This window comes from Syngnathus leptorhynchus, chromosome 6, assembly GCF_054491065.1.
Source record: "Syngnathus leptorhynchus isolate UIUO chromosome 6, UIUO_Slep, whole genome shotgun sequence".
Lineage (NCBI taxonomy): Eukaryota > Metazoa > Chordata > Actinopteri > Syngnathiformes > Syngnathidae > Syngnathus > Syngnathus leptorhynchus.
In genome coordinates this window covers 4,445,437-4,462,099 of record NC_141200.1, presented here as the reverse complement: position 1 = coordinate 4,462,099, position 16,663 = coordinate 4,445,437, and the positions used below count along the sequence as shown (strand labels likewise).

The window sequence follows — 16,663 nt, the reverse complement described above, 5'->3', positions numbered from 1 at the left end:
GTTACTGTACTTCATTTGGATAATTTAGCAGAAGATTGGGACCAGAAGAAAGGTCACACAATGACCAAATGGACGGAAATCCTCAGGGAAATATAACCGGGTACGACAATGTCCGCCGTAATATGCCCTTTAAACTTTGAAAGATGTTTTTGAACAAGTGGAAATTTGGGCCTGAGGGGGTGCTAAAATAAAGGTGAAAGGCTTGAATGTTTCTTCATACTGTCGAGAAATGTTCTTCACACAGGATATAATGGTCTTGAGCAGAAATAACGATTGAATGAATTAAGAATATTTTTTTTGCCATTTCCTTAAAGTGGAACTAAACACAACATCAACTTCTAGATATAGATGCCTCAAACTGTCATAGTATAGCGCCATCTACTGCTGAGGAGGACTTAGTCAATGTCAGATGTATCTGTGGCTGTTATCGGCTGCCTCTTCAAGTACCGAAAAATGAGGCTGGTACCGATACAATATTTTGTTTCCTTAGTAAATAAGACAATATTTTAAACACATTTAAAATTAGAAATTTGCGGAAAAGTCATCACTGTTTCAAAGGTGTAACGATAAATGAACGCCCCAAATGTCTAAAACGTATCCCGGTTTGCCCGCTTGGAATTGCGTCACACACTGGATGTATTTATCATGACATGAGTAAAACGTGATATTTATTTATCCATACATTGCGTCTTTTACACTGCGAGAAAAAAACGGAAATACAAGAGCATGAATAAACGTGGGCTTAACAGTAAATCAAAACATTTGGACACCGGGACATAAAACTCTATCCACATTGATTTCTCGACATTGACACTCAAAACAGATAAGAAATGCTTTTCTCATCAAAGCGACTCCAAGCTGAAACACATGTGGCATTTTTCGAGCTTCCAGAGTGGAATAACTAATAGAGAGAGAAGTGCTGCTGAAAGCGGAGACGAGCAGGTGGGCTTTTTTTACTCTTGTCTTGTCACTATAGGACATGGCACTATGACAAAATTCTGTCTTCCAACCTAAATGACACAAGACTCTGAAGCTCCCCCCTATAATTAACCCTGGCTGCACTCCAGAACAGGTAGTGGAGAAGAGCCGGAGCAGCGACTGCCAGCTTGTCTGGCACTCTCCATCCATCCACCCCCCAAAACCTGGAGATGATCCTACACGGGAGACACTTTGACACTCTCCGCCGCATACACGAAGGACTTTGTCAATCCGCCGCCAATAAACCCATCTGTGGAACTCGTTATTGGATCGCCGCTAAAGACTCAAGCATGAGCATGCACAATGAAACTAAGCTATGCAGATATTCTGAAATGCTGATACTGGCTCGTTTGACTTTTTTTTTTTTTTGCCTTTTACTCAAAATCAACTGGCAAAGCGAAATATTGTACAGCACTAAACAAATTTTTTTTTGTTAGCATGACAGCTAACTTTAGCCCCTGAATCACTCCCACGGTATTCGGATAAGCACGGGAGGGCGATAACTTTCCAGGTACTATCATCTCAGTCATTGTTGGCTAAAGAGAATCCTTAAGCCTCTGGGTTGTTTGCAGTTTGACCAGGTGCTTGGCACATGCAAACTACGCATTGGTCTGCCAAGAAGTGTTGGCTAGCGCACAAAACTGCATACATCTTCTCTTGCACTCTGCTCACAAAATGTGCTTGTCAACAAGGCGCATTCCCCGTTCAAATACAAAACTGTGGATGTCAAGGATATCTCATGTAGTGTGTCACCGGTACTTACTAAGATAAATCTATATTTGTTCGCGCAACTGTATAGATAAAAAAAACAAAAAAAAACGATACATACTAAACCAGGAAGCCCGATGTTGTGTTTATTTTTAAGGTTGCCTCTGGATGTGTTTGAACTTCCTTACAAGAAGACGCATTAATTAAAATTTCAATGCAAATTCAAAGTTGGAGAAGAGCAGAGTTTTTTTTTATGCCTCTACGAGTTTTGTTGATTCCGTGTGAATGGAGTTTTTCGAAACGTTTGAGTATCGAATGTCAAGCACCAATGGTAACGATTAGCTTTTGTGCTGATCTGGCTATATTTCACTTTATCTTTTTCTTGTAATTACCCCCCCCCTCTCAGTGAAAAAAAAATCCTAGCTCCGCCGGTGGCTTCAAAACATTTTTTTTATTGAAGAGATTTTTCATAAAATAAACCACTAGATATGCAAATGAGAAAAAATAATATTAATGTGTACCTGGCTGATTTGGTGATTATCAACTGTGAAAAATTGACTTCATGCTTTTTGTGCACAAAATCTAACAGTATGTTGCAATGTAATGCATAGCATCAGGAGTTTCATCGAATCTAATTCCCTTCATTTAGAATGTATTTTTTAAATGAAGTGCAAATTGCTTTTTTTTTCCTGTCCCCAATTTGTGCAATAGCTGACTAAACCTGAGTTGCTGTTAAAGGTCAAATAATATCCAAATGTATAAAAGAGTAGAACCGGGTGGCCATGTGCGAATCAGCTGGGCACAAAATATCCTTCTGTTGCTTCTGTCACCTCTTGGTACCTTCACGCTTTGTGCATATATCAGGGGGGGGGCAAGCAGGGGCAGAGGAGCCGGGATAAATTAGCCAAACCACTTAGGTGATTTCTACTAAAATTAGCAGTGCTGCCTGTGGGCTCCATCAATTCTGAACTTGCTCAAACTCTGACAAGCACGGGGGAACTTTTTCCCCCCGGCCCAACAATCTAGGAGCCCCGTCTGTCTCCTTCGCTCCCCTTCTTCCTTGCACCGTATCCGCCCGCCGCTCTTGCTTCCAATTAGAGCTCTACATGATCAGTACATGCCATGGAATTATATTCCTTTCATTCCACATAAAATAGTCAGTAGATGTAAAAAGAAAAGGTTTGCGATTTTTTCTTTTTTTTACACGCCAATCATTCTAAATATTGCCCTTTAAAAAATACAGCAAAAATAGCAAATGCCCTATATAATGTTGCTGACATACTGTTTGTGAAACATTTATTTACACTCCGGGCTTTGGGCTTCCCCACTTGGCTGACTAGTCAGTCGACCTCAACTGACAGGTGGCCACCCTCAAGTTAGATGTTAGCAGAGCATGTTGCTTTGGGTGGCCACAAACCGGCTCTTTCTGTGCAATATCATGACTTCAGCATTTTACGGTTTAAGGTGTGGAAGTATAAGTGGAGAAGACAAGAAAGTATGTAAATATTATTTTTGAATAGAAATCTAAAAAAAAAAAAAAAAAGAGATAGATCATCAAGTAAGCAGCATAGTAGGCAGATGGAGATGTTTTAAAAGAGGAAATGACCAAGCATGCAAGCACACAAATTGACCCATTTCTTGAATCACTTAATGAAGACAATATGAGGCCCGCAAATGCGGCTGCGCAACCACTGTGACTCGCTTACACACACAAACAGAGCAAAAGTGGCAGATTTTTTTTAATTTATTTTATTTATTTATTCTATTTATTTTATTTTGAATCAGATTTATTTCTTGTTTATTTTATTATTTTTATTATATATTATTATTTACGGCTAATTTAAAATCATGACTTTAAGAGATTTCCTGACAACTACTAAAATGAACACAGCCACATTGTTAGTGAATTTGTTGCTTTATTTGTATTATATGGCAGTTTCTGATCAGCTTGAGAGTGGACCCGATTGATCCTCTGTTTGATGACAGTGTGGAGCTTAGAGAATCTTAGACAAAGAGGTCAGATCAAATTAAAACCATTTGATCACGCCGCTGCACAACAACTCGGCCAGCTGTTTTTTTTTTTTTCTTTCCCCCACCTCGCTCACTATTACGCAACTATGAACATCTGTTACTTCACCGGCGACATGATGTGCAGCCTAACAAAACATTTAAAGCAGATTTTGTATTTTTTTGGGGGGGAAGTGGAATCCAATCTCGGAAGCATCGACGCTGCTCAAATGGATGATCTCCCAAGTGATTCAATAATAAAAAATAAAAAAAGTGAATTAATTTGGGTGTCGAGAAGTGTAGAAATGTATGCAGTGTTCTTTTTTTGGGAAGGTCTAGCTGGGACATTTTTCAGGGAATTGGAGCTCATTCTTTAATGGGCTCCTACGCCGCCGCCATTGTTTTTAATTGACAAGGTGCTCCATATCAAATTCACCATTTTGCCCTATGGCCTACTTTCCAGTTAGGGGGGAAGCGGAAAGTTTTTTAAAAGGAGATTTTCAAGGACAAGTCCAACTTGTGAAGAGACTGAAGAGTGTGGCGAAGATTAAAAAAATTGCTCCTGCTGAGATGAGCGGTCGAGGTTAAGGGCGCCAATCATCGTTTCAATCAAGAAAGTAAACGCTTTCATATTGTTGGCCGTTTTTATCTACATTATGTTAATAAAATATGGTGACTACCTGCAGTCAACCAGCTACATAATGTTCGAATCAGTGCAAAAAAATGCAATATCAGATTTTTCTATTCTCAATAAAATATATATTTTTAATTTATTTGGGATAAATATGCAGGAGACCCCAAAGTCTAAAAATAGAATATGGGAATCGGGGCTGAGTAGTTGCTAGAGTCATGGCAGTTGGTTGTTTGTTTTGAAATGCACATGGAATATAAACCCAGTTGGGTTCTGAGGTCAGCAAACCCATGCAACCCAGAGTTGAAAGTAAAACATGCTGCGTCAGCATTTAGCTGTTATGCTGCATGCAAATGACAAAAGCAGTTTTTTTCTAGACTCCATTTTTCCCCAAATCATGTTATTTTTTTTCTTTACTTTGCTTTTCAAGGTCTTGAATTCCTCTGTTATTTTTTAAAATGACTTAAATTATTTTGCCTTTCAATGTTGTTTTGTAGCTACTTGAAGCACATTATCTTGTGTATGAAAATGCACAAGATAAATAAAGTTGCCTTGCCTTAAGCGCTGTTGATGTGCCCTTGAGCCCTACACACATTAAACTATGGACACACAATCACCGGTCGAGCATGAGATTTTATTATTTCGAGCGTGAAAGAATGCATTTCGACCATTTTTTTAAAAATACCTCCCAAAAAAAACCAATTTTTACTTTCTATTAGTAAATAATCCACGTCTATTTGAAAGTGAAACAAATGACAGACGTTTCAGCCCCCTGGCGTAGCATCACGCGGGCAGGAGAGTAAAGGCGGGCAAGCCTGCTCAACGAATGCTCGGCCAAGTTGAGCTGGAGGGAAGTAAAAAGACCCTCTCCCTCAAACGGGCCCGCCGGCTTTCAAAGAAGCAACCATTAGTGGGAGCTCATCAAGCACCGTCGGGGGCCCGCCCGTTCCCCGAGCTACGATGCCGACTACCGAGATGAGCCCCGGACCCAGTGGTGTTTCCGAAAGGAGACCGGCCCGACGAGCAATTCCCAGCCCAACTGTCATTGTTGGCGCTCAATCCAAAACCTTGAAGCGCATAATCTGTGCTCACATTGAACACTCAGGTTCTCTCTCTCTCTCGCTCATCTCTCGCCTACTATTGTGGTGTCTCGCGACGTTCCTTCCATTGTTGAGCTACAAAAAAAAAAAAAGGATCTGCATCTTGAATCGATTGTCGACAAATGCTATCTTGATCACCGCTCTGTCTTGAAAGATGATAAATTCCTTGCGCATTTAGACACCAGTCGTTTGTAAGACCAGAACTGAAATCCAGTTTTTGTTGAGTTAGCTGACAGACATTTCTTTGACTAATTTTTGTTTGCAGAATCCAGAATTGATCCAAATTTGTCTCAATCATGTCACATTTTTGATTTACAGAATCACAATTTTCTTTAGAAAACATAAAATGGATAAGTATGTACTGTAGATAACGAAAAAAAAAACTGCCTGAAATTAAAAACTTTCAACAGTATCTCTGTGGTTACAAGGTTAAGGAAAAGGCCGGAAGTAGCCATCTTAGATCTATGCTAGCCTTCAATTTGCAGATGTTAATAGCACTGAATTACAACTGCACAAGTCAGATAAGTCCCAATTCTCAAAATTAAGTTGCTCCCACTCACTCATCTCTATTTTAAACAACAACATAATGTGAAATATAGCGAGCTCAGCACAAAAGCTAATTGTAGCGCTAATTGCTAGCAGTCCAGATTCTTAAAAATCGACTCAATTCTTGCTTTCACAAATTCCGCGCAACACTTTCCAGCCACTGCTCCTCAGAGGATCCAAAACAACATATCTCACTTAAAGCCTGACCAAAAAAAAGTACATTTGTTTTCTAGTTGGTAAACACGAACGAGCGTGGGAAACAAGTGAGCACGCTGAGTGAAACGGTGGCAATCGCTACATTAATCCCGGCAAACCCAGTGGGGTCCGAGGTGGCGCTGTGGAGGCCCCGCAGCCCACGTGCGGCCATCGCTTCCCATGACAGAGCGATAATGTCACCGCGGTCCAGGTGAGCGAAAAACGGCAGCCCGCTTGACGCTCAGTTGGCCGCTTTAATTGGCTAAAACAAAGTAATTTGAGAGCAGTATGAAGGGCGCGAGGGGGTAAATGACGGGACAGAAGGTCACCGCTTCTCTTTTACTCCTCTGCGCGACATCCACCGACACCCCCAGCATGTGCTACGGTTAATACGGAGGGAGATCTATTATGCACCAGCCTTTCGCCATCTGCTCACACACACTGAGCGCCTTGCAAGGCGAACCTTGTTATTGAATAACAAAGACGGAATTTGTTCTCTCGCGCTACACGGCTATCTATGGCTAGCCCGGAACGGCGTGTTTTCAATCATGTGGATCATAAGACACTCAAGAGTGATGGAAAATGATGTAACTGGCAAATTGTCCGTAACTGCGACTGGGAGCGGGAATTCTCGTTTGTTGAGAAGTGACCTGTGCGTGACCGACGACAAGTCCAAGGGTGTCGCTCGGGAAAGAAATGGATGGAGAGCTAATTATTAGGAACAGCGGTCGGTTTTGATACAGTACAGTTCTTCATCATGGCAAACAACCAATCAAAGTCTTCAAAAAGTCTTCAAAAAAGACAGAAGATTTGATTTTGTTGTTAACTATATGATTATATTATGCACAATGGCGGCAAAATGTTGAAGTTACTCGTCATCGTCTCCAGATAATATTTTAAGTATACTATAAATTAAATATGAAAAATGTATATCTGGATCCAGATGATTTTATTTGGTGCAACTTCTTGACAAAATAAAATTGAATATATTTGGCCTATACAATGGAATTTACTTTATTTATTTATTTATTTATTTATTTATTACATTAAAACATAAAACAAAGAGTGATGCTCACATACCACCGATAAAATAAAATCTGCAAATGCAAAAAATAAAAAATAAAAAAACACAGGCCAAGACCATAACAAGAGGACTGTTGACACAGTTTTCCAATAGCAAGACAACATTTCATTAACGCTTGCTAACTGTGTGCAGTGTAGCATGTGCATGTGTTCAAGCGTGTTCGCTTTGTCTTCATCTGAGTGCGCCAAGACGCACCTGTGTTAAACAACACCCCCCCCCCATAGTGCCGAGAGGGCTCACTCCTAGGGGGTTATCGGGATCATCTCGGAATGTGGCCCCTGTAAAATTTGCATTGAGTGAGGGAACGCTTCGCCTCCTCAGTTCAGCCGTGCACGGCGCATCTTCGGGGAGCGCCGTGTTTGCAACCCCCTACGGGAATAATTGCGCCTTATCAGTCTGGCCGGGGACAACGCCATCAATCTCTCCTGTCCACCTTACCCGGCCCGGAATCAAATCAGCTCGGGGGTAACACGTCGGAGGCTGATGATGACATGTAGACGAGATAGCGATCTCGTAAACGTCGCTGTGTTTTCTGACGCGTCGACTCTTTATCTTTCGACAAGTCATGTCGGTTACCTCACGGCCTAAAAGGGTACGATGTCAAAGAATATCTGGTAAAATTTGAACCGCAACCATCAGATTGTGCTGATTACAAAACAAGCGGAGAATCATAACGAGATCTTTCTGAAATTCAAATCAAATTAATCGGCTATTTTAAGAATCGATTCATCGACTACAGATCTAATCAAAGTTCAAATTGTCCAAATCATTTGTGACTATTCTCAGATTTTTAAAGACCTCCATGAAAGCAGACTGATCATCTTTGTGGTTTTTTTTTTTTGGTTTTTTTTGGGCAAACATCTGTTTTCACTTTGGAAAACAATGACAAACATTTTTTGGTGCATTTTCTGACCACCCAAGTAACCGAATCAATTTATGTGACTGAGCATCACAAGAATCACCATTGATCACTTTTACGCAATCGTGCTGCAGACTTCACGGCCTGAGACTTGGTCGCGGAATGAAACAAAAACGTTTCTTCTTGAATCACCTTTTCTTCACAATGAGAATTTTGTCGATGTTACGACTCAATAATCCTGCGCTTGATAAGAGCAACCGGATACGCCGCCGTCTCTCTTGTGTGCCTATTTCTGTCTGTCACGTAAAAATAGGCTTTTAACAACCCCCGCGCGCAGTTAATTATTGCCTCTTAAGTACGGCATTAGTCAGATAAAGCTGCAAATAGTGATTGATCAGATGAAGGATATTTGTCAGCGAGAGGGAACGGGGACGGTGACTCTTTCTTTCAATCACTGTCAGAAAGCAGCATGGCGACTCGACGGAGTGCCGTGGCGCCGCCGTACCGCCGGCTGGGTGGGCCTCCGAAAGCGATCAATCGGCAAACACGAGCTCAGTACAAATAATCACGTGACTTATTTGTATTCAAAGCTGGTTTCTAAAAGAAACAAAAGGGACAGAATTTTTTTTACCACAATTGCAAAGCAAGCGACCAGTTCCACTCATTGTCTTTGTTCCCCCCCCAAAAAATGATTGATTATGAAATATAATTTTTTTTGATTCTGTGATTTTCTTTCCCCACTCAACCTCAGTATTGCAATTGGGATTTAATATGCTGCTATTTTTTCACAAGCAAAAAAATAAACATGTAATAAAAGTCAAATAAATAGCCAAATAATTTTACATAATTGTTTTGGTCTTATAAGTTGGTTATGCTAATGATTGGAGTTATGTGCTCAGTCTAATTAATTAAATGAGATATATAATTAATATAAATTTGATTTTACTGCATCATTAATATTATTAAATATATAAATAATATGAATTAAATGTGATTTTACTGCATTTTAACGTCAATTTGAATTCAATAAATTTTCCAGCCGTACAGACGATAACATAAAATTATTGCTCTAGTATCCATATTTTGTATTTTTTCCTAAAAATGAATAATTAATAATCCATCAATCTTTTTTAATCAGATTTACGCACACAGGATTAACAGTTGAATATTGCCATTGTTTAACTAACCACATAAGTCAGTTCTGTACTGCAGATGGGGGGAAAAAAAAAAGAAAAAAAAAAGTGACCAAGCTCACCAGATTTTAATCAAAGCTGAAAATAGTAGCTGATTGTAATCGGCACTCAAAAGTCACCAGGGGTGTTTGAAGAGCCCGTCAAGCCTGCGAGTGGAGCTAATTCGATTAAGTGGCGCCAGTACCTGGAGGGGACGGATCCGTATCGCTTCCCTTTTTTATTTATGAGATTAAGTCGCGCCTGTTATTCCAATATAAGACATCAAGCCAAGAGAAACGACACTGATTTTCAAGTTGCTTTATCTCCCAAAGTTTTTTTTTTATTTATTGTGGGTGATTAACAAAGTTTGCTCATTAATAGCATCAAATTGACTGTACAGAAAATGACAATAACGAGCCCGTCTTGGTTGCAATAAAATTCAGTTATGCGGACATAAACGAAGAATAGCATCTCAGTAAGACGCTGTAATATTTAGATAATGAAAACATGCATGTGAGTATTGCGGTAATATCTGTCCACATGTGCTGCTCCACCTTTTGTGCTGGAAATATGCATAAAGTGTCATAAAACCGCTACTATTGCTAAATGTTAGCTCGCCAATGATATTTTCCAATATGTGTTAGCATTAAGATAGCAGGGCATTTTTTTAAAGCAAAGTTGTTTTGTTTATAGTCTATAAACTTGAGTATACACAACTAAATTTGTTGTTTTATATTTATGTTGCCAGTAAACTTGGCAAATTGCTTCTACAGCGCACGGGTCAAGTTTACGCATACAAATACAAAATATCGGAATGACGGCTTGTGTCTCTACAAAGGGCCTCACGCCATGGGCGAGTATTTTTACAGTCTCCATGACCATGGTAAAGTTTCTGTGGTTAGACTCACGACAGCGCCAAGTCCACATGACACATATGACATGATGCAGAACATGTGTGCACAGCCACACGATGGCTAGATAGCGCTCGCCACGCGTCCCGAGCGAGCGCCGCCATTTGGAACTTGACAAGCGTACCTACATGCTAAGGGAGCACTGCACCGTCTGGGCACACTTGAAGACATGAAAGGCTCGGCCCATGCCATTACATCTCTCCCGGCACTTTTTTTTTTTTCACAGCAGGGCCCCTTGTGAAGAGGCCCATGTTGTGCGGAGCAACACCGAGCCAAACGCCACCAGAACTCGGGTCACAGTGTACCCACATTAAATTTAGACGCCTTTAACATAATCCAATAATGCATCTGGAGTATTTCCGGTCATTACTATTCCGATTTTTTTTTTTTCTCCCCCATCATCTTCTGTAAATGGGCCATAGATCTGAGCTGTCATTCACCACTGGAGAGTTTGCATCAAATCTGGTGTCTATCAGCAGTCAAATGTTGCTCGCCAGCCCCAGTTTGAAGCCGCTGGTGATTCAAACTCTAAAATAAACTGGCCCACATTACAACAACTTTTACTTTTTTGGTGTAGAGTTGGTTTGATGAGCAACTTTTACGAAAGTTTTAATGGCAGCACATGTTAGTGATCAAATTTCCTATTTGATTGCAAGATAAAAGGTTTCACGTGAGTCGGATTTTTTTCAAATCTGATTAAGGGTCAGAAACATTCAGTTAAATCCATCAAGGCATTTATTCCCAACAGTGTAACCTTAACAAAGCCAATAATTGCAGTGCCACTTCAAAATAGTTGTACGCGTGGGTCATTAATTTGTCATTTCCTGCCTCGCGTTTCCTGCGCCGCGTAAACGTCTCGCAACGTGTCAGCCTAAATTAACTCTGACACCCCCTACAACACTTAAATAAAGTGCCCGTGCTGATTAAAAGCATATGGAGTCTTGGAAGTCACATTATGGATTTTAAAATTGACCTTTGAAGGTAGTGGATGGGATTTGTGAACTGGCAATGGGTTTTCTTTCGAGAAAGAGAAAAAAAAGAAAGACAGCATTCGTGTGGCTAATACATGTGGGACAGTTGTAAATGTAAACAAATATAAATATTCTAATCGTGCATTATTTTAGCGGATATTCTAGAAGACCAAAACATTTATGTAAATAAAATATTGTAATACAGATTAATTTATTGCTTATTTTTGTTGAGCACTTTGAAATAAAATCACATTTAATTTTAATATGAGGAGGAAAAAGATGCATGCACATACTATGTAGGAGTTGTCAAGTAGTGATAATCGACAAAATCATAAAATGTGTAGTCCTACAGTTTTTGTAATTTGACATGTTTATGTTCTCAGGCAGTAATTTAGTGCAGCGCGAGTGTAGGGAAAGGAGAGGGGGGTCGTAATCGACACCAACAAAACAACAATTTGACCTTTAAAAAAAAAAAAACTCAACAACTAAAAGCAAATGCTGCTGTTTATGACACGTGTTTACGACAAGCCACCATTGAAAAGCTATGAAAATCGATCATTTTGATCAAGGCGATGGTCTGTTTCATTAAGGATGCAGAAGATAATAAACCATGCCGTTGTGGGAAAAGAAGCGTGTGGGAGCTGAGGCGCAGTCAGTCATTCGTGAAACATAATCAGGCAACAAAAATTGACCAAAACAACATCCTGTATCCAAAATAGCTTTTTCTAATGATCCAATTTGCTCTGTATAATCATGTGGTTTAACATGCAAGATGTTACATTAGCAAGAGCTCGATTCTGATGTGACAATGGCTTTTTTCATTGTTAGAAAGCACATTTTGAATGATATAAACAATATGGGGGGGGGGGCAGGATTCGTTTTAAGTCAGGGGTGTCAAATTTATTTTTGTCACGGGCCTCGTCGTAGTCATAGTATCGGCGAGACTAATAAAAAGACGATTAAAAACTTTAAATATTAAAAAATATGAACGGCAATAAAAGATGCTAGCAATATGTCTATTTTTTTTAAGGAAAATTTGTTATTTTAGTATTGACATATGAATTTAATGTACAATTTGTTTTTGCGGGCCACATAAAATGAGGTGATGGGCCGTATCTGGCCCCCGGCCCTCGGGTTTGACACCAGTGTTTTCAGTGATTATCCAAAAATCAAATCATAATAACATAGAATAAATGATATGATTTGCCAGTTCAGTAAAAAATGATAATCGATGGACCGATCGATCCAATATGACAACTTTTTCATTTACTGTACAGTCCATTCCCGATATTGGCGCAGCATTCTCACAACTCAGCGGCCCAACATTTCACAAACACTTGTTTATATTCATATTATACATACAGTATGCGAGCTAACAATGTGTTTATATGTAATAGAACAGCACTACATCAAACAAATAAGTTTTAATCGAGTTTAAATCCAGCATTAAATTCTGTCTCCATTCCTAATAAAAATGTCTTGTGCAAGAGAAAAGCCATGCAAATTAATCTTAAAACTTCATGAATGCAAAATAGCAGCCACACAGACACCAAATCTAAATTTGTGTCTTCAAACAGATGCAGGAAGAGAGAACAGAGCGCGCCTCTCATGTTTGGGGGGGGGGGGGTGAATCCGAGCACATTTCATTCTGATGTCACATCCTTCTTAGATAAGCACTCCTCCGCTCAAATGCAAATTGACCTTTGAAATCCATAAAACGAGAATACCTTATTTTCCCTCCACAGGAGCCGTGCCAAAGTCTAAACTGGGACCAGATGTCAGTGCCCACACAGCAAGCGGAGAGGAACACATTTTGTCAGGTGAGCTCACAGATGTGAGCTGGACTGTTTCATAAATCAATGCTTCAAAAAAAAAAATAAGTGCACGATACATAAAATGTGGTATTATCGCCTCTTACGTGAAAACACAGGAGGAATGAAATTCTATATTGACGGTATAGACAGATGCTGACACCTGAATCATTTTCTGGCGGGAACTCAGTGAATTTGAGAAGTGAAGCGCTTGTTCGGTTAAGTGGTGTGAAAGCTCCAAGGCGTCTCCGAGCTCTCGGTAAAGAAAAAAAAAAATAATAATTTATTTGAAAAATATTTTTTGCTTGGCTGCACCGCGTCCGCTGAGAAGAGAGGACAACAAAATAAACGATGCCACCACGAGAGCTGAGATCTCTCATTTCACAGTCCAAAAATAAAACTACTGGATGAAAGTCTGGCAATGCGTCCGTTAACAGGAGCTGATTTTATTTTCAATCAGCCGCTAAGCTGGAATGTCAGGTTTGATTTGTTTTCGACAAGCAAATCGCTTAACATTACTTTAAAAAAAACTCACAGAAATATTAATACGAACCACGAGCACAGAACGCATCGATTGATTCAATTAAGAGTTTGTTGAGGGACTTTTTAAAATAAAATTATATCAATATTATTGTTGCAGTAGTAAACTAGAACGCTTGTGTGACGATTATAAATATTAGGTAGGTCCGATACCACTTTAGACAGACCGATACCATTTCGAGTATTAACGCTCGCCGATACTGCTAAAATTTTGTTCAACACAATAACAAAAATTGTGAGCAAAGCCCTTTCTCATGCAGTTTAACCAATGTACCGCGGTATAGCGCCCACTAATGGCGAGGTGGACTTAATGTCAGATTTTGTTTTATCTTAGGTATTGGTATTGGTGGTATACGCAGCTTCCACGAGACCTCGATACCTTAGGTAAATCCAGAATCAGCCTGATACCGATACCTGTTATCAGTACTCACTCATTTCTAACAAATATTAAAATAAAATAAAAGACTATTAAATTATGTAAAACCACAAGAGCTCTGTTCAGCAACCACAACTTCACTTTTTATAACACTTACTGTATTCATAATGAAAATTCCCTAATAATTTGTAAATGAAAGCATTACGACAACCAAGGCAGAAAATGACACCCGATTGGGACCCCTAAAAAGTCTTCCCCATTTTTCGTCCCCAGATCAACATCCCTGGATAATGGTATAAATCAAGTATCGGTTCTCAGTATCGGTGCCTTCTAAATTGAAATCATTTGAGTTTGTACAAAAGTCACAACATTATACCGCAAATGAACATTACTTCAGCTTGACTGCTTCCCAACCCAAACGATGCTTCTTTTTCACACCAATTCATGTTCTACTTTGTGTCTGCAAACCTCCATTTAAGAGGCTATTGATTAGGTTCCAGTGACACAACAACAACAGATTGCCATTACAGCGATCACATTTGCAGACAGCCACTTAAAGATCCTTTGAGATGTGCTACGAATCAATCGGCCACTCTTTCCACAAAATCTTCAAGGCTGTGTAGCGTTAAAAAAGAAAAAAAAAAAAAAACTTTTGATTGACCAGGATGCTCATTCAACTTCTTTTTGAGCAAAACAATCAATTCAAATAATCTTTTGCAGTGTATTTCACGTAATAGTCGTGATGGCAATTTTGAAATAGAAAAAGTTAGACTTTTCTCTTGTCGTTTCTTCAAACTAAACAGCAGGACGACGACTCATTCAAAGCAGGAGGGGTTAAACATGCGTCTGCTTTTTCTTTCTCCCTACTCAGCATTACATAACATCCAAGAGGCGTTTCTTTTTCCCTGTCGTTCCTTCTCTTTCCCAGACACTATTTAATCGGGTGCATAAAATAGGATGGTGGGGGGGTTGAATGTGGGTCAGCAGGTTAGGAGACTCTCCGACAGACTCGTGAAGAGAAGGAGAAAGAAAAAAAAATCAATCAAAGCTTCCCAACTACCTGCCTTTGCCCCGCTATTACATAAGAGCAGTCATCCGCGCCAAGCCACAAGTCACACACTTTTTTCCCCCTCCCTCCTTCGGTGCTGTGTAAATACAAGAGGGGTGATTTTTTCTTTCACCAAACATTAGCTCCAAAAGTGCCCATAAAGTGGTGAGAAAGGAAAATATCTGCAACTGACGATTTATATGATGATTTCTAACCCTCAGCTTGTGCGCCGAACTGTGTTTATGGCTAAACCTGTTACATAACCAGCTCACATTCCACATTCCCCATATCACACTCTAAATATACACGGCAGGAAAAACCAGGGCGCGCGCGCCGTGTACACAAAACACCTTGGAATGAATTAATTGTTCTTCTGCAGCACTTCGTTATATCCTAGTTTGTCACGTAGGGGAAATCAGTTTTAAAAAAAAAAAATCTTTATAACTTGGACGAGGCGAGGAATACAAAGGGGGTGTGGTTAAATTGTCTAATGCACTGTACAACACTGACAGATCCGAACGAGACAGTCCACGCCAATAATGCACACGCTTTTCTTTTTCTTTTTTTTAAATGAAAGGCCCAGTGTGAATGGGTTTGTGCGGTGCGTAAAAGACAACCAAATCCATCTGCCGGTCGCCCCTTCATTACGCACAGTATGAGATGTCATTTCAGTCACACGTTGAATCGCAACCCACGTCCACGCGAAGCTCGATCGATAAACGGCTCCGCAGTTTACAAACTTTTGACACCCCGCTTGGATCGCATATACTGGCCATAAAAATCATCCAAAATATAACATGTGACTGATCGTGACAGATATGATTGGAGCTGTCATGAATGAACGCTGTTAACGCGTGACAAAGAAATAATAAACCGCTGCGCCCACTCGACTGAAAGCAGCTTCATGCTGATACACTGTGCAGTTATTTCACCGCAGCTATTTGATTTATTTGGAAGTTTCACAGCCGCCCCCCCAAAAACGCTCGGCACATTTCTCCACAGCCTCACTCACCTCTATTGGTGCTCGAGCAGGTTTGCCTTCGAACCGGGGTTGGATGGTCCGCTTTCCGGAGCGTCTCCAGGCTTACCGGGCTTTCCCTGACCGGGGTAGCCGGCTCCGAGGCGCTGTTGCCCGGGTCGCTCGCTGGATCAGGCGGAGACTCCATGTCGGATGTGTTGGTTCGCTGCCTCGCTGCGGCGTGCACTTCAAACTCTTCTCTCTGCTGTTCTTTTTTCCCCCTCCGCGCCACCAAGCCTCAGCGATGTAATTTGGAGTAGAAGTAACAAAATGAGAAATGCGAGCGTGTGTGGAGGTGGGTGTGCGGGTCTGATTGTCCACTGACAGCGCTAGTGAGCGCTCCACTCATGCAAACTGAAAGGAAAGGGGGGGGGGGGGGGGTGATGATTTTAGCAATTGAAGGAGGAATACATAAGGCCTTGGAAGTAATTCACGGTAACGAAGCCGCTGCACGTTTACACGGTAATGGCACCTTGTTACTACCGTTACACGTCACTGAACTCTCCCTTTCGCCCTGACATCGTTTTATGGTGAAGAGCTTGCCATTATGCCACCTACAGGGTAACTACATGCTACACTTGTGACAACTCCTCTGAGTGACGCGAATTGGTTAATAAAAACACGCAGCGGCGCAGTAACTCATTTCAAATGAGTGTACTTCAGTTTACACGCAGTACATGCGGGTTTCTTCATTAAAAGTGGCCACTG

The 16,663-nt window shown here is 40.5% G+C and overlaps 1 protein-coding gene across 1 annotated transcript in view; it reads right to left on the bottom strand.

The window, feature by feature from the left end:
* The window catches only part of roraa (RAR-related orphan receptor A, paralog a), a 140,736-nt gene extending 124,473 nt beyond the window's left edge, over window positions 1-16,263 (bottom strand). Inside the window, exon 1 of the mRNA XM_085914213.1 lies at window positions 15,950-16,263. Coding sequence (XP_085770339.1) covers window positions 15,950-16,103 — 154 coding nt within the window. The 5' untranslated portion in view covers window positions 16,104-16,263. The remainder of the gene's footprint in view (window positions 1-15,949) is intronic.
* Between the last annotated feature and the right edge of the window lie 400 nt (window positions 16,264-16,663).